Raw genomic sequence first — 25,303 nt, 5'->3', positions numbered from 1 at the left:
AGCCTTCAAATGTCTTTGTCTGGGTTTGTGGAGATCTGAGTCACTGACTGGGTGTTTCATAAACCACACAGGGAGATAGCGGGGACGCTACCGATGACGAGATATTCCAACGGAAAACCAAGAGCTGCAAGGACACCCTGTGCAGGAACAGGCCGGAGCTGTGTGACGGCATGGACCAGGAAGGGCTAGGTAACCTGTCCACTACCCTACACTACACCACCTCTCACAATTCCTCAGTGACATGTAACTGTCTTCACATACCAGTAGTTTATGGTTTACAGGGAGGGACACTTTCAAAAAGGGGAATATCTGGGATTTTAAATAGACCGATTTTGTTTACTTCTGAATGACTCTTGTTCACTGTGTTTGACCATTTTTACATTGCGTGTAACCCTGTACGTTATTGATCCCATAGAGGACGGCTTCCCTGGACCCTTCTCCCTGTCGAGCTGTAAGACCCCGGGTTCCTCCTCCTCTTCCTCTTCCTCCAGTATGGGCAGCTCCAACCCCTCCCGTCCTCTCTCCTCCCCCGTCCTGTCAGGCAGCACCAAGGCCCAGCCAGGGTAAGACATGAAACCTGACCCCAGACCTGTTCTTAGAGGGGAAACATTGTATATAGTTGATAATACATCTGTAAACCTATTATCATATACTGATAGTGTAAGCCTCATACCGAATACTATTGCCACTTTATTTAAACATCTTTATCTACGACATAAAAAAACACGAGAATACATTTTAAATCTAGTGTTTTTAACTATAACAGTAACCAATCCCCTCTCGTCTTGTCCCTGTGTAGTGCGTGGAGCAGCAGGAGCTGGCACGGCCGGGGGAAGGGCTGCTTCAAGGGCTTCCAGAACCTCATGATCTCTGGCAGCACCATGAGTTTCATCGAGTTCGTTGAGCTCTTCAAGTCTTTCAGGTGCGCCGTCCAACTTCCAGCCCTCCTCTCTTTATACGGCGCAGTAACTATAGTCTATATACAGACACTGGTAGTAATTAAATGCACTCCCACTGGCAAAATAGAGGGAATTGTCATAGCACAAGAGCACAGTTATTGCATTCCATTCAAACATTCAGAAGAAGCTTTTACAAATCCAACCAATCTTTCCCAAGGTTGTTTTGTCAAAGACACACTGTGGTTTTCTGAAGTGTCTCTCAGTTCAAAACAAAGACCAAGGCTACACGCCGAAACATGTTGCTCTTATGTAAAAATGAAAAAGCATACCGTTGTCAATGTCCTCCAAGAGGAGCTGAATATTTCCATCAGTTGAATGTGAACGCCCCCGTTCTTGTTTTGATGTGCTGTAGCATTCGGAGCCGTAAAGACCTGAAGGAGCTGTTTGACACCTACGCTGTTCCCTGCAGTCGCTCCGGCACGGAGTCTGCCCCCCTCTACACCAACCTGAGGATCGACGACAAGGACACGGGACTGCAGCCTGACCTAGGTCTGTCCCACCCATTGTTTTACTGTACTCCTATGTGTTTGTGACTGTGTGAGTGGTTTGCATTGGGTACTGTTCAGTCATTGTTTAAAAGTAAATAAAATAAATATATATATTTAAGGTCAGAAGGTGTATATATATTTAAATATACATAAATGAGAGAACTGGATTGGTTTGGGTGGCGATGGTACAAGCTTTCAGTGCTCAGTCTGTCTAATCATGGTGAATGGGGGCGGATGAGAGCTAGTTGATTGCAGAAGCACCAAACGCTCTGTGATGATTTCTCTCTAGAGGCTTGTTGGTTCAGAAGGACTCTAACAGTGGAGTCACACTGTGGTGTAGGAGTATTGGACGTTAATGTCGTTAGTGTGTTAGTTAGAGAATGACTTCCAATGATGCACTTTTCCTGTCCTCCAGACTTGCTGACCCGTAACGGTTCGGACCTGGGCCTCTTAATCCGAACACGGCAGCAGATGTCGGACAACCAGAAGCAGATCTCGGACGCCATTGCGGCAGCCAGCATCGTGACCAATGGGACGGGCGTGGAGAACGCCTCTTTAGGGGTGCTGGGGCTGGCCATCCCACAGCTCAACGACTTCTTGGTCAACTGCCAGCGGGAACACCTGACCTACGACGAGATCCTCAGCGTCATCCAGGTGGGTCACATGACTGGTCCAGCAAGCTGTACTTAAGGGATGTCTTTTACGGTCTGAAAAAATTGTCAGAATTAGATTTTGGAGTGTAATGTCCCTTTAACTAGGCAGACATGTGATATACTGCACAGTAGACATATCGGTAAGGACCGGAGAATGATATTCCTGTGAAATACTGTTAAATTGGGTTTCTTTTGTCTCCCTCAGAAATTTGAGCCGTGCATAAGCATGCGTCAGATGGGTTGGATGTCCTTCGAAGGTTTTGCCAGGTACATTCATTTCCCAAGAAATATGAAGTCGACCAACTCAAGAAATGCCATCATAGGAATTCTGAGATGACATTCGTCACCAGTTTAGTTAGTGACCTTTTACCTCTAATCCTCCCCAGGTTTTTAATGGACAAGGACAACTTTGCGTCTAAGAACGAGGAGTCTCAGGTGAACACGGAGGAGCTCCAGTGTCCCATGTCTTACTACTACATAGAGTCCTCTCACAACACGTACCTCACTGGACACCAGCTCAAAGGAGAGTCCTCTGTAGAGCTCTACAGCCAGGTGATGATTGACGCAAGCGTATATATTTTCTTCAGGAAATTGACCTTTTCTAGTTTTGTTTCGTTGGGGATTTCTAAGCATCTGATCATTTTACTTAACGTAGCAGGTGTAAAAGAAAGGCCTGCGTGGGATCCCCACATCCGGTTTTCTGATTTAAAGGAAGCGAGGATGTTTCCGGTGTTCAACGACCCCGCTGAGGGTGGTTTGCCATAAGCAGGGCCAGGAGTTTTTCCAGACTACATGAACTGACCAGGACAAACTCGGGGCTCCTGCTGTACTTGAGCTATAAGATGAATTCTGTGTTGGTGTGATCGTTCATCTTATTATTATGGGATGTGGTCGTTTGTGTTGTCTAGGTGCTGCTGCAGGGCTGCAGGAGTGTGGAGCTGGACTGTTGGGATGGAGACGACGGATCACCCATTATCTACCATGGGCACACCCTCACCACCAAGATCCCCTTCAAGGTTAGTCTGTAACCCTGGCACAACCCTTGCACGACCGTGGCACACTGCCACTTTTGACCTTATGTCACTGTTTGGCCTAGATACAGTACAATAATGTCCGACCACTATTGTAGCTTGATTAATACTGCTGGAATCTCTGCGGGTTGTATTCTAGAATACATGGGACTAGTGTCATGTATGTTATGCCTCATGTATTGTAACCTGTGGTCTTCTAGGATGTGGTGGAGGCGGTCAATCGCACTGCTTTCGTCAACTCAGACATGCCGGTCATCCTGTCCATTGAGAACCACTGCTCTCTACCCCAGCAACGCAAAATGGCTGAAATCTTCAAGGTACCTCCTCCTGGCTCCAATGGACCTGATCTGTACGGATTCTAGCTGGCGTGTCATGTGTCCTGTCTCGAAGAACCTTGTTACTGCATTCCTTCCTTTGGAGATTGCTCCAAGTACTTTGATAAAAAAGCCTTTGATTGTAGCGTGTCTGTGAGGATTCCTGTTTGTTTGTGTTTTGAAGACTGTGTTCGGAGACAAGCTGGTGACCAAATTCCTGTTTGAGAGCGATTTCTCTGATGACCCTCTGCTGCCCTCCCCGCTGCAACTGAAGGGAAAGATCCTCCTCAAGAACAAGAAGCTGAAAGCACACCAGGCTCCTGTCGACATTGTCAAACAGAAGGTGAGACCTTATACAGTGTGAACACGTGCATTATTACACACGCGTCCCTCGCAGGATGACGTCAGGTTTGTCTTAGGTAGTTTGTTTGTTGACATGGGGGCAAATGGCTACAGGACTTTCCACCAATCATACCGTGCTCTGTTCCCTCAGGCTCACCAGCTGGCCCACATCCAGGCCCAGGCCAGCAACGGGGTACCGGCTGGCAGCTCACCTGGTAACCACGATGATGATGAAGAGGAGGAAGACGAGTACGACGATGACTATGAATCCCTGTCTGATGGTGAGACAGATACTTGCTTTGACTGTATATAAACCCTCAGTAACAATGTACACAGCACATACATGGACCAGTAATGTACACAGCACATACAATGTACACAGCACATACAATGTACACAGCACATACATGGACCAGTAATGTACACAGCACATACATGGACCAGTAATGTACACAGCACATACATGGACCAGTAATGTACACAGCACATACATGGACCAGTAATGTACACAGCACATACAATGTACACAGCACATACATGGACCAGTAATGTACACAGCACATACATGGACCAGTAATGTACACAGCACATACATGGACCAGTAATGTACACAGCACATACATGGACCAGTAATGTACACAGCACATACAATGTACACAGCACATACATGGACCAGTAATGTACACAGCACATACATGGACCAGTAATGTACACAACACACACATGGACCAGTAATGTACACAGCACATACATGGACCAGTAATGTACACAGCACACACATGGACCAGTAATGTACACAGCACATACATGGACCAGTAATGTACACAGCACACACATGGACCAGTAATGTACACAGCACACACATGGACCAGTAATGTAGGAGTGAGATCTTGTATCTAGATTCTTTTTTTTAACATCTTCCTTGATTCTCTCTTTTTAACATGAGTTACAGTAGCTCTACTTGGACATGGGTTTGTGTTATTCCTGTACTCTCTCCTCCCCTGTCCCTGTGTCCCTGACTGTTCCTCTGTGCTTTAGCTGACGTTCTTACAGCTTCCACTGCCTCGTATAGCCTTGAAGGTAAACTGAACAACATACCCAGCCGCCCTGCCTTCACAGTACCAGCACTACTGCATGGCGCCTACTGTAACACTCTGTCTGTGCAGTGAGCTTGGCCTGGGTGCTGTACGCTTTGCATGTCTCCGTCGCCGGCCTGCTATCTGGAGTGAATTTGAGGCTTTTAATGTACCAAGTGTGGGTACTGGGTGGGTTAGAAGTCTGGAACTGTTACATTGTGTTTGGGGTTTTGTTGTAGTACTACGCTGCAGATGGGATGATGTTCATGTCGCTCGGGGGGGGGGGGGTCATGTCTAATGATTTGTTTGTCTCCGTGTTGTCAGTACACACAGGGCCAGTATAGTGTAAATATGCCACCCCCATCCGCACTGCTGTGTTTTGATATGTACGTCCTGACCTCGCTGGTGGCAGTGGCTCATCAGAGAGAGAAAACAAAGACATCTGTTTTCTCAGGCCCCTGCGCGCCCCTGTCCAACGGGGAGCCGTGGGGGTTAAAAAACTCTACTGTTAGGAGCTCTGGGGATAAGCGACGCTCTCACCAGCCACTACCACATGTAACCAGAGCAGTATGAGACACAGACGATGCTACACTGTACTGTAACTGCACTGAACCAGTGGGATTGCTCCTGTAAAATAACTGTTGGTGAAAATTCCTCTTTAACCGCAAAGCACTTTGGATGTGTGTGATGGATGGCTTACATTCATGTTTTGTGTCCTGCTGTGTGTGGGCGAGAGAAGAACAAGAGGCTCTAACTCCCAGCTCTTTGTTTACAGAATCTGCATTGCATTGTGGTATTTGTGGGGGACCAATGTTTTCCTCGGAATGGCATTTCCCCAATTCCCAGCATTGCAAGCAAGCTGTCTGTTATGGGATGGAATTCTTCTCAGTTTAGCACTTATGGTTTGACAAGGAAGACTCAATGTGAAACCATTGGCTAACATCACATTGAAAGCAGTCCGTTGATTAAATAAAGCTGGTCTGCCTGACTCCCTCCCTCAAAGTTGATGGTTCTGTTTCTCAGATAACATCCTAGATGATAAACCAGACGGGAAGTCCTCAGGTGACAAGGATGATCATCCCATCATTGATGAGATGCCCAAGAGGATGAGGAAAGCAGACAATGCTGTAACCCAGAGCAAAGGGAAGGTGGGTTTCACCTCTAACCCTTGACCTCTAGTCTCTGAACCAAGAGAGACCATTGAGATAAAAACGGATCTTAATTGAGAACTAGGAGACACCAGATTTGACAAATGCACCTGAAATGTTTTCATTCTTCGACGTAATTCCAGATGGAGTGACTGACTCTGCTCCTACCCCAGGTATTTGACATGGAGCTGGGAGAAGAGTTCTATCTCCCCCAGAACAAGAAGGAGAGTCGACAGATCGCTCAGGAACTCTCTGACCTCGTCATCTACTGCCAGGCTGTCAAGTTCCCTGGTAGTCCTCCTTTCATTTCATTGACTTTACTGCATGGCTCATTCCAGCATAGAAATGGTTTATGTTCAAAATGTGGTGTGTTTGCTTATTCCTAGAGTGTTTTTATTCTGCCTGGTGATTTTTCAATCGTGAGGAATACCGATTAAAAGTTCACAAAGGAATAAAATACAGGTCTAGAATTGATGGTAAATTAGAATCAGGTGCACATCTGCTAGGTGCATAATTCTCCAGAGCACAGCCAGAACAAACAAGCAACATTAAACCAGCGAGGGGAGGAGGAGAGATGGTGCCCTTGTCTTACACTCTCGTCTGGGGCTCTCTTTCTGTGTTTGTGTCCATCTGTGTTGTGTGGGAAACAGGCCTCTCCACCCTCTCTCCTTCGGCCTCTGGCAGAAGAAAAGACAGAAAGAGCAGGAAGTCCATCTTTGGCACGGTTCCTGGTCGTAGCGGAGGCAGCCCCGGGGAGGCGGTGACGCTGGGCCGGACCCCAGGGAAGGGTACGTATGGCCGGGCCTTTCCCGATGACCCAGACCCCTAGACCTGGAGCTGGGGGACGGGATGTGAAGGGACAGGGAAGGGTACATATGGCCGGGGCCTTTCCCCATGACCCAGACCCCTAGACCTGGAGCTGGGGGACGGGATGTGAAGGGACAGGGAAGGACACCCACATAGTCGGATTACACCCCATGGGAACCAGCCTGTTAACTTTTCCATACTTAAAATGGCCCTCTAAAAATGAGTGTACGATGTTATCGTGGCATTTGTAAAGGGTTTTGCTGTTGTGGCCTTTGTAAAGGGTTTGTAGAAGGGTTGAAATGTTTTTTAGTTTTTTTTTGAGGGGCATGTTTTTTCTGGCTCAGCACTGAGAGGCTTGGCAGAGCATTTGAATAGTAGTGTAGCTAATGCCTCTTTCATGATCAATGAGAACACTAAGGAAGGTACAATTAGTGTTATTTAAATGTCCTACCTAATGAAATACTAGTGTTACATTGTCTTAAGGTCCTGAAAAAAATCATTTTTTAATTGTGTTCAAATCGTTATTTGATCTGTCCTTGTTATTCACAGTTATTGTTCTGGATAAAAACGTATCAGAATGAGTATCAGTATTAGTATCAGAATTAGTATCAGAATCAGTATCAGTATTATAATCAGTATTATTATTAAATTCAGTATCAGTATCAGAATGAGAATCTGCTAAATGACTAGCTAGGTTATAAATGTACATTTGTCCGTCTGACTGACCTCCAGGTGGCGTGGAGGCCATGCGTCTGGGCTGGGAGGAGCAGACGTCGCCCGTACTCAGCCCCAGCGCGTCACTGAGCGCCATCATCCGCACTCCCAAGTGCTACCACATCTCCTCGGTGAACGAGAACGCTGCCAAGCGCCTCTGCCGCCGCTTCTCCCGGAAGCTGATCCAGCACACCACCTGCCAGCTGCTAAGGACCTACCCGGCCGCCACGCGCATCGACTCAGCCAACCCCAACCCTCTGCCCTTCTGGCTACACGGCATGCAAGTGGTGGCCCTCAATTATCAGACTGACGGTAAGGCGATGGAGTGGAGGTTTACTGAGAGGGTCGGTCCAGGTTAGTCCCTGGATGAGACTATGCTCAATGGAGATTCTTCATTGAAAGTCATTTTATTTTGTCCAGGACCAGGCTGAAACTTTATTTGGAAGTAACCCATGAAGTCTATAACTAGGGCTCTAGAGTTCTTCCCTGGTCAGGTGACATGGTAATGAAAAACTCAGGGCCCTACTTATTGAACTTTTCATGAAACTCTAGTTGCCTATTCATTGGAAATGGCGTGGGCAGGGTACATTACAGTATGACCCCGTGGAGATGTATTGGAGAAACACTGGCAGGGTTGTGCTCGCTTGCATGTCATGTAATTTCTCTGTAAGGGGGCGCTCTGACCTTGGCAGCACCTAGTCCACTCGGTACACTGAACATGGTTGTGATACTGATGGGCCTGATGCATTTTATGGGCTTTGTCTGTTTTACACTAATTTACAAAGCTTGGACGCAGCTTTGCAAGCTGATATGTTTTTCCACTCACCTGTGCCAATTCAGCTTTTCCAAACAAAAATGATGTTAAGTGATGCTTGTGGAACAATGGATTTAGAGTGGAAGGTCTGCTATTTTTTTTCCCTCTCCTTCTCTCTCCCATCTTTCACTCACTTTCTCCATCTCTACCTCTGCTCTCTCTCTCTGCTCTTTCTCTCTGCTCTTTCTCTCTGCTCTCTCTCCTCTCTGCTCTTTCTCTCTTCTCTGCTCTTTCTCTCTGCTCTCTCCTCTGCTCGCTCTCTTCTCTTCTCTGCTCGCTCTCTTCTCTCTCTCTCTAGACCTGCCCATGCAGTTGAACACAGCTCTGTTTGAAGCAAATGGGCATTGTGGTTACGTCCTGAAACCTCCAGTGCTGTGGGATCGCTGCTGCCCCCTCTACCAGCAACTCTGCCCCCTGGAGAGAGATGTAGAGAGCATGAGCCCAACACTCTATTCTCTGACGGTGAGCACACACACACACAACCCTCTATATGTTTTTGGACAGCAAACTTATTTTTTTTATACTCCCGCATTTTGGATTTGAGTTCAAATGAGGCGACAGTACGGAATGTCACCTTTTATTAGAGTGTATTTTCATACATCTCTGTTTTACCGTTTAAGAATGAAAGCACTTATGTATCTAGTCCCCCCATTTGAAGAACTCAAGTATTTGAACAAATTCACTTATAGGGCATTAAGTAGTCAAAAGTTTAGTATTTAGATCAATTTTCAGTTTGTTTTGGTTGTGTTTTGGAATATAGTTTGTCCAATAGGAATTGACTGGACGTGGATATATGGATGGGACTGTACATGGACGCATGTGTGTACACACACACACACACACACACACACACACACACACACACACACACACACACACACACACACAGTGCTCTGGGAGTACACACACAATCTCTCCCCCTCTAGGGATGCCCAGACACTCAACCCAACAAAAACTACATTGTAGCCAAACACACTTCAATATGACCTACATACTGGTTTCTCCCACTAACTACCCTCCTGGGTATAAACACACACTTACCCAAAGCACTCCCATCGGCTCTTCAGCATGGCTTTGATGGTTTATTAGAGCTATTTGCACCAAATATCTGATTTGTCTAGTTGACAGACAGGGACGCCACCCAATAAATCTTTTGCAATAGCGAAGGGTAAAATACTAGTTATGTTTAAACAAAGAGATGTTTAATTTCTCATCCAGAGTGACTAACAGGCGCAATTAGGGCACATCGACAGATTTTTCACCTAGTCAGCTCAGGGATTCAAACCAGCAACCTTTCGGATCCTGGCCCAACGCGCTTAACAACTAGGCTGACAGAAGTATTATAAAGTACTAAGTAAATAAGTCATGTAATGCCATGTATCTGTATTATAGTGTTTTGAGATGATTAAATTCACTTTTGACATGAAGTAAAGATGTCCTCCCCCTCTGTCAGATTGTGTCGGGGCAGAACGTGTGCCCTGCCAACAGCGCGGGCAGCCCCTGTGTGGAGGTGGACGTGCTGGGCATGCCCGTGGACTGCTGCCACTTCCGCACCAAGCCCATCCACCGCAACACGCTCAACCCCATGTGGTCAGAGCACTTCCTGTTCCACGTGCACTTTGAGGACGCCTGCTTCCTGCGCATCGCTGTGGTTGAGAATAACAGCTCTCAGACCACCGCTCAAAGGACGCTGCCTCTACGGGCCCTCAAACCAGGTGAGGAAGAGGAGGGGTGGAGAGGAAAAGAGGAGGAAGAAAGTGATTCATTTAAACTTCTATTTTCACTTTAAATATTCCTGACAAATGTTCTCAAGCGACAGCATGAAACCTATAAATAGGCTATTTGTCCACACGCTATGTAGCAACACGCTACTGTATTTATCAACATGCTATGTTGCAACACACTATGGTACAGAGTTGGCTAGCAGCTATAGCATGACATGTGGCCAGGTTAATACACTTCTACTCCCTGTTGTTAATGTCTGTGGTTGGTTGTGTGTTGTTCCAGGCTACAGACACATCCAGCTGAGGACGCAGCACAACGAGCCCCTGGAGGTGTCCAGTCTGTTTGTCTACAGCCGCAGACTAGAGGAGAGCCCCACCGGCACAGCCCTGCCTGCTGCTATGGTAACACACGCTCTCACACCCCACTAGGGAAGGAACATCTAGGGATTACTTCGATTTTTTTTGCATCCGATAAGCTAATTAGCTAGCAACCTTAAAGTGCATGTAAGGACTGTGTAAAATACTCTGTCGTATCTATCTGTACGTAACACTGTATCCCTGACAGCTGTTCAGTTCTGAGGAGCGGAGGACAGCCCAGCAGCACCAGGTGACAGTCCATGGTGTCCCAGGTCCAGAGCCTTTCACTGTGGTGTCTGTGAAGCAGCAGACCACCGTCAGACAGCTACTGGACGCGGTCAGTCCCAGCCCGCCCACCCACAGACTGACGCATGCCCACACACACCTGCCACACTCTGTTCATAGTGGCTCATGGATTTCCCCTCTCCCGACTTTAGTTACCGACGTCTACAGAAGGTGCCGGGGAGTACTTCCTGTGTGAGGAGAAGGTGCCTCTGGCGAAGGAGCGCAGTGACAGTAAGAGGTGTCCTCAGCAGCGCCCCCTAGCCTCCGAGGAGGAGATCGTCAGGGTGGTCAACAGCTGGCAGCCTGAAGAGGGATATGTGGGCAGAATCTACCTTAAAACCAAGGAAGAGGTGCTACTTTTTTAATCAACACTGTTCTAGAGTCAAGATATTTTTATGAGAAATAGGTCAAGCCCATTAATTTTCAAACAAATCGTGTATTTTTTTGTTCTATACAATTGTTATGAATTTCTTCATGTTCTAAGGTCCCCCTCTTGTGGACATGTTCTAAATTACACACTACTTTACTTTCAAACAGGGGAAAGTCTCAATAACGAAACATTTTGAGTAATGAAATGTTGTGTTGGCAGAACCTGAACTATAAGAACAGAGTGGTGGAGAGAGTGGAGGAGGGCGTGGAGAGGGTGGTAGCAGGGGAGGACGACACCTTCTTCGTCCAGGTGCACGACGTGTCCCCAGAACAACCTCACACAGTCATCAAAGCCCCTCGATACAGCACGGCGCAGGACATCATCCAGCAGGTGAGGAAGAGGAGGTGGCGCTGCACATTAAAAACAGGAATCACAGGAGACTGGCTTTTATTTGCAAGTTTCTGACATCAATTCATGCACTAAACCGGTGTATGCAATTCACAACAAGTGAAACCTACAGATACGCATGAATGAATGAACTGTTGACCGCTGATATGAAATGGCTTTGGACTGACAGGAAATGGTCGTCGTTAAGAAAACTATCTTTCCTCGGTCTCCTTTACAGACGCTGAGCAAAGCCAAGTACTCTCTGAGTATTCTGAGCAACACTAACCCCAGTGACTATGTGTTGGTGGAGGAGGTGTCGAAGGAGGCCAGCAGTAAGAAGTCTTCTCAAGCTAAGCCCTTCCAGAGGGTCCTCCTGGACCAGGAGTGTGTCTACGAGGTCCAGGGGCGCTGGAGGGGCGCAGGGAAGTTCCTCCTCAAGCTCAAAGAACAGGTACACAGGTTTGGAGGGAAGGAATGAACTGTGCCAGTGTGTACCGTAGTCCATTATGGACACGTGTGTGTGTGTGTGTGTGTGTGTGTGTGTGTGTGTGTGTGTGTGTGTGTGTGTGTGTGTGTGTGTGTGTGTGTGTGTGTGTGTGTGTGTGTGTGTGTGTGTGTGTGTGTGTGTGTGTGTGTGTGTGTATATATGTATTAGTGTATATCTCTACTAATTGTAGAGAAATTACTCAGGGCTGAATCTGAACTTGAAAATAAGCACGTAATAACTCAAACTTTTGTGTAAATTATACAATTATGCCAATGTTTGAGATACTCACGCATCAGCTCAAGTTCATATGAGCAGCAATAATCATTCTCGCTCTTATCAGGTATAACACTGACTGTTGGTGTGTGTGTACTCAGATGGCCCGTGAGGACAAGAGGAAGGGCATCTCGTTTGCCAGCGAGCTGAAGAAGCTGACGTGTCGCAGCCGGAGCATCCCGGCCCCAGCCGCCCAGGAGAGCAGTCACAGTAAGGATGAAAACTGCAGGGCAGCATGCAATGTGCCTCTGACTGAGACCCGTGAGTGAGAGACGTTCGGTCGGCAGTGTGTGCATAGAGTCCCCAGAAGGTACGGAAGTCCCTACAGTTTCCTGTTGTCGTTACAGCTAGGGCTTGTCCTGTAGGCTTGACCACCTTCTTTTTGTCTTCCATAGTCAGTTTTCTTTCTTCAATTCCTTAACTTCTGACATCTTCCTTTGTTTATAAAATGCCATATATTTAATGAGATACTTCATCACCTCACTAATTAGCATAAACGTGTCACCCAGGGACCAGTAAGGGCATGATTTACGGCTGTTGGGTTGCTGTGTTTAACCAGGCTGTGGAGTCTCAACGGGTTTATAGATATGAGGTGTGGTTAAGTGTGAGTGTAATATTCTACACCGGAATGCAATAACACTAGCACCACTCCATAACATGTCTAAAGAATCTATTTCTCTCTGCAGTGTTTTGCATCTTGGCTACAATGTGCTTTATTTCAATACTGTTTGTGTGTTATTACATCTACAGATACACAGTAATACTGTATGTTTGCGTGGACAATGACATGGGCAACTGCGTATTGCATCATGCATCTGAAGTCTTTTCTACTATACACAGAGTGTATGTCTGTAGTCCTGTTGTCCATGTCTTCTCTCTAACCCCTGACTTCCGTCTCTCCCTTCGCAGGGTCTCTCTCTGCAGGACTCAAGGCCTGGGTGATGGAGGGCCGGGCTGAGGCAGAGAGGCTCCTCCTGGGGGGCGGGGCCCACACTGGGTATGTGACCCCTTCTACTTGGTCCCTCCCTCTGCTGAGGAACTGGAAGATCCACAAATGAAGCTAGGTCCCCTCCACCACCCTAGAGAGCACCTGTGTTCCTGAACACACCATGATGAGTTGAGTTACTCCCTCCCATGAGTGAAGAGCTTCCCCCAGAAAGTCCCACCCTGACTGGCTGGTTGATTTGGAATGGCGGCTCCAAGTGAAGGAAGACCTCGTCATCTACAGGGTCGTTAGCCGTCCCCCCCTCTACCTGGGTCGTATTCATTAGGGTACGCTGTAGCGGAATATTTTGCAACGGAAAATTAAACAAATGTTTCTTACTGGACAAGTTTAGGTAGTCCCTCTGGTTTTCTTCCGTTTGATGCCCAATGAATACACCCTTAAAGTGACGCCCAGGGACGAGGTAGCAATGTTGAGGGGACAGATACTGGATGTAGCAGCCAGCCTAACCCGGTTCAGCCTGGTTTCTTTGAGAATGAATACCCACAGCTGAGTCATGCCCTTACTGTAGGCTGGTGTTGAATGGCTGCATTGAATCCAGACAGCGTATGTAGTTGTGGTGCGGGAGGCAGCTATAACTGCGGCTCGCAGCCTTTCTCCTGCTAAGAATGAGGACATTGTGAATGTGGCCAACAAGCTGGCTTGTTGTATGATTCCCTTTGTGCCCCAGTTTTCACAGTACTGTAATTTCTAACACATAGTTGTGTATTTGAAGATGTTCAGTGTTTTGCACGTGGTTGTCTTGCTGTTACGCTCAGTACTTGCTCTCTCTACTTTGAGAGTGAGTCATTGTATGATATGAAGTTGAGGTCACCTTGAATGGATTTCCACCTAAATGTGATTTTGGGTTTCAAATTCAAACTTCATCAGGTCAAAGTTGAGAACCACCATCACCTCTTGAATGTCAAACGCAAGAGAGCTTTTCGAATCCCCAGATATAATTATTTTCGTAAAACATAAAAATCTCAAGTGTAGTTTGAATGTAATGTTATTGATTTCTTTCTATTGGAGCACACATAACTAGCATAACAAGGTCAGTACAGGGTTTTAGAGTTTTCTGATATTCTTCCCAATTTATTGATTGGCATATTGATTGCAGACCCTCAGCATTATCTAGTAACATTTGTTTGAATGGTTTGTTGATGAAATTGATTAAAGTAGTAAACTGTAGTCTACTAATGGCGCTCGTCAATCTGGATTGCTGAAGCGTTAGATTGCGAGATCGAAATTGAAACGTCCTTTCGCTAACACGTGAACATTGCCTTTTTAAATTTCAGTCACGCTGATCTTCCGCGATACGGATTGACTAGAACCCTCAAGTGTTTTAACCTATGTCCATTTCAATCAGTTGTCAGAAACTTTGTTTAATTGGGGCCATGTTGTTTCCGTCCTTTGTTTGGACTGTGGATCACTGTGTGTGAGACATGTATAACAAAGTCATTGTTTGTAGTTTTTCCAACTTAGTATATGTTCATGTTTTAAACTATGAAGGTTTGGCATTTTCTAATTCATTCTTTATGTTGTACTTTGTGTGTGTATCTTGTCTTGTTGGTACTGCCCAGATGTCCACTTCCTCAGGGCATTACAGATCTAGATACATATTTCAGCCTCTCCCCTGGGTCCATACAATCTCACAGCAGGCAAAAGGATGGGCTTTTATGCAGCCTCTGTATGAGATCTGTAGATGATACAGTACTTAAATGTCCAATATCAACAAATTAGCAACCAATCAACTACAACTTTTCATCATGACAATATTATGGAAAAAGTATCAACAGACTGCATTATAACTATAATTTTTTACCGAGGTTTTTCTTTTGGTATGTTTTGTCACCCAAGGGACCTTTTTATTTTGAAAAAAGATATTGTTTTAATTTGACTTGGTTGACTATGGCCGCTGGCTCTTCATTCAGTTTTGAGTAATCGAATCCAAACAGTAATTTGACCTTATGAGGATTGTAATGCCGATGACATTTGGCTGACAATGTAATAGCAAACTACCATCTCTTCCCTGTTTGCTTTTGAAGGGGTCAAATTTCTTTCTCTGAACATTTAGACCCGAGTTGTAATATAACATGAATATTGTTGTCGAGATGTTTGTATATTATATTTATTTGATTGTGTATCCCTGGTTGGTTCTTTCCTTTATTAGTTTGTGTACAAAGCTCTTATCGAGTTTTTCCTGCAAGTAGAAAAAATATTTGAATTGTCTTAATTTATTTGAAGGTGTAGAGGAAAAATGCTTTCACTGCTGTGACTAACTTTATATTTGTAATTGAAATATGTACTTTTAACATGGAGGCTTTAATATATAGCTAGTATTAGTCATTCTGCTGCACACTGTTTGTGTGCTTTATGCTTTTCATGTAATGTTTATTAACGTTAATGCTGAACATTTAACGTTTGTCAAGTTGTGTCAAGCGCATACCGTTATGGTAAATTTGATTTCAGCGACTTAACAATTCTGCATATCAGAGTTGAATTATGGAAGACATTTCCACATTTTATGTTTTTAGCTCTTGGAGTCTCTCCCCCATGATGAATGTCATAGTAACGTGTTCACTTCATGTGATGTGACCGTCAGTGGACTACTGTCTTAATTACTTGGACTATTAATTGTTCTATATTATGACCACAATAAATACATTAGTCATATTTCATGTTTGGATTACTTGGTCTAGTAAAAGGCATAAACTGACGCACACCCCAAAAATGTTTTGTAGAGGAGCTGATTATTGGAGAGTAAACTATAAAGTTGTACACTATGCTCCCAAACATTTTAGTGGGTATAGCAACCTACAGTGCTGTTAAAGTATTCACACCTTGACTTTTACATTTGGTTACAGCCTGAATTTATAATTGATTATTTTGTCACTGGCCTACACACAATACCCCATAATGTCAAAATGGAATGTTGTTTCTTCCCAACATTTTTACAAATAAAATGAAAAGTTTAAATGTATTGTGTCAAGTATTCAACCCCTTAAGTTCAAGAGTAAACAATTTCTTAAGTCACAAGTTGCATGGACTCTGTGTGCAATAGTGTTTAACATGAGTTTTGAATGACTACCTCATCTCTACTCAACACGTACAATTATCTGTAAAGTCCCTCAGTTGAGCAGTGAATTTCAACCACAAAGGCCAAGGAGGTTTACTAATGCCTCAATGGGCACCTATTGGTAGATGGGTAAAAGACATTGAATATCCCATTGCGCATGATGAAGTTATTCATTGCTTTGGATGGTGTATCAATACACCCAGTCACTACAAAGATACAGGCATACTTCCTAACTCAGTTGCCGGAGAGGAAGGAAACCACTCAGGGATTTCACCATGAGGCCAATGGTGAGTTTAATGGATGGCTGTGATGGCAGAAAACTGAGGATGCATCAACATTGTAGTTACTCCACAATACTAACCTAATTGACAGTGACAAGTCTGTACAGAATAAAAATATTCCAAAACATGCATCCTGTTTGCAACAAGGCACTAAAGTAATACTGCAAAAAAATGTGGCAAAGCAATTTCTCTTGAATAAAGTAATGTTGCAGCCACCGCATAGTGGTGGCTGCATCATGTTATGGGTATGCTTGTAATCGTTAAGGACTGGGGAGTTTTTCAGGAAGAAAAATGAACAGAATGGAGCTAAGCAAAGGCAAAATCCTACAGGAAAATTTGGTTCAGTCTGCTTTCCACCAGACACTGGGAGATTAATTTACCTTTCAGCAGGACAATAACCTAAAACGAGGCCAAATCTACTGGAGTTCATTACCAAGAAGACAGTGAATGTTCTGGAGTGGCCAAGTTAGTTGACTTAAATCTATGGCAAGAATTAAAAATGGATGTCTAGCAATGATCAACAACCAATTGAGTTAAGAATTTTGAAAATTATAAATGGGTAAATATTGTACAATCCAGGTGTTAAAAGCTCTTAGAGACTTACCCAGAAAGACTCAGAGCTGTTATCGCTGCCAAAGGTGATTCTAACATGTATTGACTCAAGGGTGTGAATACATCTGCATTTCATTTTCAATACATTTGCTAATATTTCTAAAAACATAATTAGTGTGCAACTTTCTTTCTGTGAATACATTACTCTATGAGATTGAGGTTTATAAAGGGGTGTACAGGACTGTAGGGAAATGAGTAATCAATGGGGCAGGTGGTTTAACGCAACATTACTTTAATGTTCTTCGACACTTAACTGTATCAAATGTTTTTTGTATATTCTCAGGTGTCAAAAATGTCTGAACATCAGCGAAGAGAATGATTAAAAAGCAATGTCAAACAGAAACCAGTTTATGGTTGATTGTTATTTTACAGTCCATTTAGATCAAATACAGGCAAAAGAAGAGAGGGGGTTTCCGGTTGGGTGTGAAGTGTTATGTGCTGAAATCCATCGACGTAGGATCCTTTTCCTCCGTTGAGAGAACACGATCAATCTGCTGCTTCAATTTATCATCCAACAGGGCTTCGCCTATCGTGAAATAATCCTGGGACAGACAATGCAGAGGTAGGAGACAGACAACTCACTTAAAGGAAATTTCTGCATCATACCGGGATGATTTCTGTATTTTGAAAGTTACATATCTTGAAAACTTGATTGCTGACAAGCAAAACATTTTGGGACTATATCAACAATGGACTAACGAAACAGTTTTTGGGTGGAGTATTCCTTTAAGTGGGTCCTAATAACATTGTGGAATATATATATTTTTTTTTCACCTTTATTTAACTAGATAGGCCAGTTGAGAACAAGTTCTCATTTACAACTGCGACCTGGCCAAGATAAAGCAAAGCAGTGCGACACAAACAACAGAGTTACACATGGGATAAACAAACGTACAGTCAATAACACAATAGAAAAATCTATGTACAGTGTGTGCAAATGTAGAATAGTAGGGAGGTAATAAATAGGCCATGGAGGTGAAATAATTACAATTTAGCATTAACACTGGAGTGATAGATGTGCAGATGATGATGTGCAAGTAGAGATACTGGGGTGCAAAAGAGCAAGAGGATAAATAACAATATGGGGATGAGGTTGTTGGGTGTGCTACAGGTTGTGTACAGTGATCGGTAAGCTGCTCTTTCCCGATAGGTCAGATCCTAGAGGGAGAAAAGCCATTAGCCAATCATATGAGATGATGTCAATAGTACTTGGATGTAAATGGTAGAGGATTTGTACTACCCACCCCTGATTGGATAAGATGTTGGAGAACATTCAACAAGTCATCAAAGAACTCCAGGTTAATTAGATGAGCAAACGTTCAGAGAAGAAAGGTTGCCGGGTACCAGTTAAAACAAATGAATGGAAGTATACTGTATATGGAGGCAGTCTAGTGCCTAAAATAAGGGGTTAAATAACTGGAAAAAATAAATACAAATAGTTTCCTGATCTTTCTTATATCTCTCAGATAGAGGACAGAAACTTCAGAACAAACTTCCTTTAGAAGCTGTTTATCCATGTACGACGTTGAAGTTGTTATTCAATTAGTTTCTATGGGCGAATAGGCCAAATTCAATGTTTCATCAAATATGATACATGGATAAACATACCTTAAGGGGTCCTAAAACTCAAAATCAAATAGCTAAATGATCCTTGGTATGAGCATCGTAAAACAATTCCATATGTTAGCCTAGTAGAACCCCTCCTCCCCTTAACGATCAAACACAGGTAGACAGGCAGACAGGTGCTTGGGCTACTGACCTTTGCATCCTAGACAGATTCTTCTTTTTGTCTTTGTAGTTCATCAACTTAATTTTGGGAGCTGTGTCGTCTGTGTCTTTCTTCACCTCTACTTCCTTTATCCTCAGCTAGAGGAGAACCTTCAGCATCTGTAGGGTAAAGTGAACCAGACGCATTTCGATAAGAGACATGTTGTCAAAAAGTCTTCAAACTCAACGTTTTGCCGGTAAATAGTACCTCAGGTCTGACGTCGTAGTTCCTGCTCTTGACCAGTCCGGAGATCACTTTGACTGTCCCTAGTGATGCCTGGCCCTGTTTGTCCTGTTTCAACAGCTTCTTGACAGCTTCACAGCACATATCAGACACCTGCACAATAAGAAACTCAGTCAGTACAGTCAAGAGACCCCTAATACCCTAATCACTCGTGGACAGAAGCATGTAACATAAAATGGTAGTAGCGTCTGTCAACAGACTGTGGGATGCAACAACTAATGAGGAACTTTGTTCCGGGTCAGCTGCTTTTCCGTCACTGATCATTTTTGACAAATCACGATTTCGCAGTTGGTCGTATCTTTCGAATATCGGATGGGAAGGGGACATTTGGCCTATGTACTTGCCAGAAACTTGCAAAGAGTTTCTGTTTAGCGGGTGGAGACTTCATAAATCGCATTAGTACCTTTCTCTTAACATCTCCCGCCAGAACTTAAATGAGCATCTGAGGCAATTATGCAAGATTTCATTTCTGGGTTACCGAGATTAACACAACCCTAATACAGACAAGACAAAACCATCCCCAACACATCACAAGATAAAATCATATCCCTATTCAATTTCATAGGTAGTACCCCATTACCCTTGTACACGTATACGAGTTGAAAATGGCAGATTTTGCCACTAATAAACATATAAATTGGACCGTAGTGGCTGTAGAGTAACATGCTATACATGACGCCACAGCTCTGTACGGATTTTGATTGACAGCTGTTCTGAACTTGAGCACCGCACGTGACAAGAAGTTTCCCCCATCCGTCCTGTGAATTGTGAAACCTTTGCAATTTTTGTTGTTGTCTCAATGAGTTAATGCTTTAAAATAAGATGACTCTGTATTTTGAACAATAAGACGTTGAGGATTATAATAAAGACCTCTTTGATGTCATACAAGCAACCTAAACACCCGTGAGTCCAAATGTGCACGTCACATTTCCATATCATAAACCTCATGTCATATACAATATTAACGTCCATGATCACTGTTTGATGTACAATTATAAGATGACATGGCGTCATACCCTAGGTGGTCCTGGACAGAAGGAGCCTATATGTTTGTTTAGTGTTTAGAAAACGCACCGGGGCACACCAACCTGAATGCACTCATGACTTCTTTCTATGTGCACCACAATTACCATCTGTTTCTCTGAATTGCCTTGTGAAAGCATAACACTGTCAGAAAGGTATTTTATAACTTAGCTAGTCATGTTGGCAATACAAGCTTTCAAATCATGCCCACCTGACCCAGACTGAGAGTTATAACAGACCGTTAACGTGACAAAAACATAATGATTCAAGAAGCCTGAACAGATATAATATTTGAGTAAAACAATCATTTCAAACCTTGATTACATTTAGGTACATTGTCTTGCGTAGGGTGCCGTCTTTCAGATGGGACGTTAAAATGGGTGTCCTGACTCTCTGTGCTCATTCAAAATTCCATGGCGCTTATTGTAAGAGTAGGGGTTTTCACCCCGGTGTCATGGCTAAATTCCCAACCTGCCCACATTCCATCATGGCCGCCTAATCACCTCCCTCATTCCTAATTGGAAAATATCACTCCCCACCTCTCCACCTGATAGCTGATGTGTGGTGAGAGTTCTGGCACAAGAAAGGCCGCTGTGCATCACTGAGTTGGGTGCAGCTCATTGATGGGGGATGAGGTGAGTTTCCCCCTACCTCAGTTGGTAGAACAGTGCTATATAAATCCAATCAATTATCATCAATTATTATTATACGATCACGTCTCTCTATTATGCGTGAGAATACTTGGGAACAGATTTCCAAAATGTAAATCACTTGGAGCTGATTTCCTTGTGTTTTACAGTCTTTTATGCCAAACAAAATTTCAACAAAAAATATTTTCTTAATTTTTGCTCAGAAAACATGGGGGGCCAACTTACACCACCCGTGGGCCAGGTGGGGAACCCTGATATAGTCCAATTTAGCCCTATCAATGTAGGCAAATTTCCACAAGTGTAAAGGGTTAACTAAAGCTACAACTCCATATAGCTACCTCCATGTCTCTGCATAACCACACTGTATAATGTTATAGTGAATGTCATGCGACAAGATTTTTGAATGTCCTAATATGGGGTTCTGGGGACCCATCCAACCCTTACTCCAGACTCACCCTCTTGATGGGGTCGTTCATCAAAGGCACCACCATGATGATGATGTTGTTGTGGAAGTTGAAGTGTGGCAGGGCCACCAGCAGCTCACAGATGCAGCGGATGGCCACCTCAGCCAGGCCCTTATAGGACTGCAGAGACAGCGCCTCGCTGCGCTTTCTCTTCTTCTGCTTCCAGTCTACAGGGCAGGGCGTTCCCACAGCAAATCGTTACAACCAACAGCAGCCAGTCATTAATATCAACCAGTCATAACAAGCACAACAATAAGTCACAACAAGTCATTAATATCAACCAGTCACAACAAGTCATTAATATCAACCAGTCACAACAAGTCATTAATATCAACCAGTCACAACAAGTCATTAATATCAACCAGTCACAATATGTCATTAATATCAACCAGTCACAATACGTCATTAATATCAACCAGTCACAATAAGTCATTAATATCAACCAGTCACAACAAGTCATTAATATCAACCAGTCACAACAAGTCATTAATATCAACCAGTCACAACAAGTCATTAATATCAACCAGTCACAATACGTCATTAATATCAACCAGTCACAATAAGTCATTAATATCAACCAGTCACAAAGGGTCATTAATATCAACCAGTCACAACAAGTCATTAATATCAACCAGTCACAATAAGTCATTAATATCAACCAGTCACAACAAGTCATTAATATCAACCAGTCACAACAAGTCATTAATATCAACCAGTCATAACAAGCCATTAATATCAACCAGTCACAACAAGTCATTAATATCAACCAGTCACAACAAGTCATCAATATCAACCAGTCATAACAAGTCATTAATACCAACCAGTCATAACAAGTCATTAATATCAACAGATAAAAAGAAAAGTAGGTTTGGCGTGAGAGTGTGTCCATGTACCTTTGACTGCCTGCTCCAGTTCTCCAGGTAGAACTTGTACTGGCTCACCAAGCCGTCCTCAAACTCCCTCAACTGCTGTGTCTCTTTCTTCACTTTTAAGGCTTTCTCTGTCTCTGTCAGGGGTCTTATCCTGTATGAGGGGACGATGTCCTTGAAGACCTCCATCAGAGAGACCATGACCAGCTTTCTGACGGCCATGTAGGGGTCGGTCTCCATCAACATGGATCGCAGCTCTTGCAGCTTCTTGATCTGAACACAGACAGACAGTGATTTCATACAGAAACCATCAAGGAGAACCAAACAAAACATTTCCCAAGTCCCCTTCTATCTGCTATGAGATTATTGGTATATGTGACATAAGATAATACTTTAAATGTTGCTATGGGGACAAGGAAGTAACAGTAGCCCGAGCAGCCTTACGTTGATGGTGGGTTCTGAGAGGATGTCTGATGCTAGACTGGCGATGCGTAGCATCCTGTCTGTCAGCTTCTGTGTGCGGAGTTTTAGCTGATCCTGAGGGGTCAGGGCCGGCCCGGTCACAGCCCCATCCTCTGTGGACACACATCAGGGTTGATTTCATTACGCCTTGCAACGGAAACCGTTTAGCGTTTGAGAACCAAAACGGAAGCAAACAAAACGGGGCAAGACCTCTCTGAATTTGTCCAATAAAAACGTTCATTTCTGTTTGCCGTGAACCATTTCTGTTCTAACAGAAATGGCGTAATGAATACACCCCAGCAACATCAGAGAGAAGCACCTTCTCTACTGACCAGGACTGGGCTACCAATAGTTGGTCTAACAACACATTCTACACATAGAGGATGGCTGACTCAAGCCAAGAAGGGGTTCATGGGCTCCAAGCCAGTCGGGGCATCTGCTTCCTCCTCAGATTTTTTGGGTTCAACTGAAAGAGACAAAACCATAAAACCAATTTGGATCAACAGAGTTGTAAATTCTAAAACGTTTTAACAATATTTACAATTGAGTCATTGGGCAGACACTCTTATCCAGAGTGACTTACAGTTAGTACAATATGAATTTGGTAGAAATTGACATTTTCAGATGAAGATGTACAAGGGAAACACACATTTGAATCATGATCCTACCAGGTTTCTCCATGCTCTGAGGGAAGAGGCCTCTGATCTTGTCTTTGATTGGCAGGAGGTGAATGACCTCCTTCTCTTCTGTTAGCTGCATCTTTCTGGGCATCTTCTCATAACTCTCTGGCCCCTGCTGCTCCCCCTTGTGCTTTTTGGCATGCACTGGACCACTGTAGGTATTCAAGTAGAAACAAGTAAGGTTACGTGAGAAGATAAGTTACAGACACGTTGCTATGGTAACTGGCAAAGTAATGGAAACTCTTCAATAAATGGGGCATACAAAGTATATTGAAAGCAGGTGCTTCCACACAGGTGTAGTTCCTGAGTTAATTAAGCAATTAACATCCCATCATGCTTGGAGGTGGACACGGTTATTCGAATATCAGAACGGACGTTAGTATTCGATTACTTGGGAGAGTATTCATTTAAATTAAAATATCTATGTGACATTGCTACATAGAATACAAGGATAGACCATTACATTTCAAATGTTAATAAAAACAACGGGACTTTTTATGAGCGAGCCCCTTAAAAAAAGACAACAACAGGCTGATGTTTCGTATGAATGGAGTTGTTGTAGACAAGGATGCCTCAAAATAGCTTTGCCTCTTTAGCTAGCTAGTTTACTAGCTTCTTTACCATGATATGATGCAGTCAAGACAGGCACTACCAGATGGTATGATAGATAACCTATTGCAGCAACAAGTTTGTTTAACTTGCACAAGTTGGTCTCTCTCTCCATTGCTCTCTCTCTCTCTCCATTGAAGTTTCCCCCCAAAAAATGTTTTACTTTCAAACATATTTAGACAATCTGGATATCCAAAAACCTCATGTTTAGGGTCATGTGTAAAAATGCTGGGCAGGCCATTATTTTGGATACCATGGCTATGCCCCCATAGGATGTCAAAGCCCCCATCCACAGGGTACGAGTGGTTGATGAGCATGAAAACGATGTAAACCACACGCCATGGCGGCCTCAGTCACCAGATCTCAACTCAATTGAACACTTATGGGAGATTCTGGAGCGGCGCCTGAGACAGCGTTTTCCTCCACCATCAACAAAACAGCAAATTATAGAATTTCTCATGGAAGAATGGTGTCGCATCCCTCCAATAGAGTTTCAGACACTTGTAGAATCTATGCCAAGGTGCATTGAGGCTGTTCTGGCTTGTGGTGGCCCAACGCCCTATTAAGACACTATGTTGGTGTTTCCTTTATTTTGGCAGTTACCTATAGCCATACATTTCAACATGTGTGCACTTTGCTATGCTCTACTTGTTGTTGGGATGTACATGAAATGAATAGACAGATGGTACATCACACCATAACACTACAAAGAAATCCTAACAGTCTAAATACAGTATGGACTGTGTCATTTCCCCCATCGTTTGTCATTACCTCAATGACGGGTCTCTGGTGAGGAAGGAGGCTTTCTGAGCCATGGCTTTAATCTGCTCCAGGCCATCTTCATCCATCATGTCAATTGGCAGGTACTCCACAAACTCCTCCTCTTCATCCTCTGGAACAGACGCCAGACAGGGACATGTATTTAACGCCACCAAACAGGACTCACACATACAAAATGTGATGATGATAACTTTACATAAATTAGGGAATTATTTCAGTGCCATAGTGTGGAACGGTGCATTGTAAACAGTGCATCGTTCATATTGAGTGCTAGATGTCAGGGTCTAGATATTAGGCTATACTACTGTATGAATGGGTTGTCATGCTGCACACACCTGGCCTCTTCTTGTAGCGCTCCAGGGGGAGGGGGGACTTCAAGGCGGCATCTTTGATAGCTGTCCGGAGCTTCTTCTGCTCCTTGCGGTGTTTCTTGTCGGTGCTCTCCTTCTTGAACTGACGGTTCTTCAGCTTGTAGTCAAGCTTCACGTTGCTCGTCTTCAGCAGCCTGCGAAAGCTCGACTTCCTCATTTTTGCTCTTTGGCTGTTGATGACAAAAGGTCGTCAGTGCTTTG

General features: G+C 43.9%; 1 protein-coding gene and 1 pseudogene across 1 annotated transcript in view; one reads left to right on the top strand and one right to left on the bottom strand.

The window, feature by feature from the left end:
* LOC120045364 (1-phosphatidylinositol 4,5-bisphosphate phosphodiesterase epsilon-1-like) overlaps window positions 1-16,121 on the top strand; it is a 35,928-nt gene extending 19,807 nt beyond the window's left edge. Inside the window, exons 9-32 of the mRNA XM_038990241.1 lie at window positions 72-189; window positions 416-563; window positions 800-922; window positions 1,312-1,448; window positions 1,863-2,101; window positions 2,306-2,367; window positions 2,487-2,652; window positions 3,009-3,116; window positions 3,332-3,448; window positions 3,630-3,788; window positions 3,939-4,068; window positions 5,887-6,011; window positions 6,185-6,302; window positions 6,662-6,799; window positions 7,551-7,844; window positions 8,645-8,808; window positions 9,800-10,061; window positions 10,354-10,472; window positions 10,636-10,764; window positions 10,865-11,062; window positions 11,302-11,472; window positions 11,708-11,920; window positions 12,331-12,539; window positions 13,139-16,121. Of these exons, the coding sequence (XP_038846169.1) occupies window positions 72-189; window positions 416-563; window positions 800-922; window positions 1,312-1,448; window positions 1,863-2,101; window positions 2,306-2,367; window positions 2,487-2,652; window positions 3,009-3,116; window positions 3,332-3,448; window positions 3,630-3,788; window positions 3,939-4,068; window positions 5,887-6,011; window positions 6,185-6,302; window positions 6,662-6,799; window positions 7,551-7,844; window positions 8,645-8,808; window positions 9,800-10,061; window positions 10,354-10,472; window positions 10,636-10,764; window positions 10,865-11,062; window positions 11,302-11,472; window positions 11,708-11,920; window positions 12,331-12,498 (3,606 nt within the window). The 3' untranslated portion in view covers window positions 12,499-12,539; window positions 13,139-16,121. The remainder of the gene's footprint in view (window positions 1-71; window positions 190-415; window positions 564-799; window positions 923-1,311; window positions 1,449-1,862; window positions 2,102-2,305; window positions 2,368-2,486; window positions 2,653-3,008; window positions 3,117-3,331; window positions 3,449-3,629; window positions 3,789-3,938; window positions 4,069-5,886; window positions 6,012-6,184; window positions 6,303-6,661; window positions 6,800-7,550; window positions 7,845-8,644; window positions 8,809-9,799; window positions 10,062-10,353; window positions 10,473-10,635; window positions 10,765-10,864; window positions 11,063-11,301; window positions 11,473-11,707; window positions 11,921-12,330; window positions 12,540-13,138) is intronic.
* Window positions 16,122-17,244: 1,123 nt separating this feature from the next.
* Window positions 17,245-25,259, bottom strand: LOC120045363 (annotated as a pseudogene).
* Window positions 25,260-25,303: the final 44 nt, after the last annotated feature.

The sequence above is a fragment of the Salvelinus namaycush genome, chromosome 4 (genome assembly GCF_016432855.1).
Source record: "Salvelinus namaycush isolate Seneca chromosome 4, SaNama_1.0, whole genome shotgun sequence".
Classification (NCBI taxonomy): Eukaryota; Metazoa; Chordata; class Actinopteri; order Salmoniformes; family Salmonidae; genus Salvelinus; species Salvelinus namaycush.
Note: the sequence above shows the minus strand (reverse complement) of the source record. Positions and strands in the feature narration are given on the sequence as shown.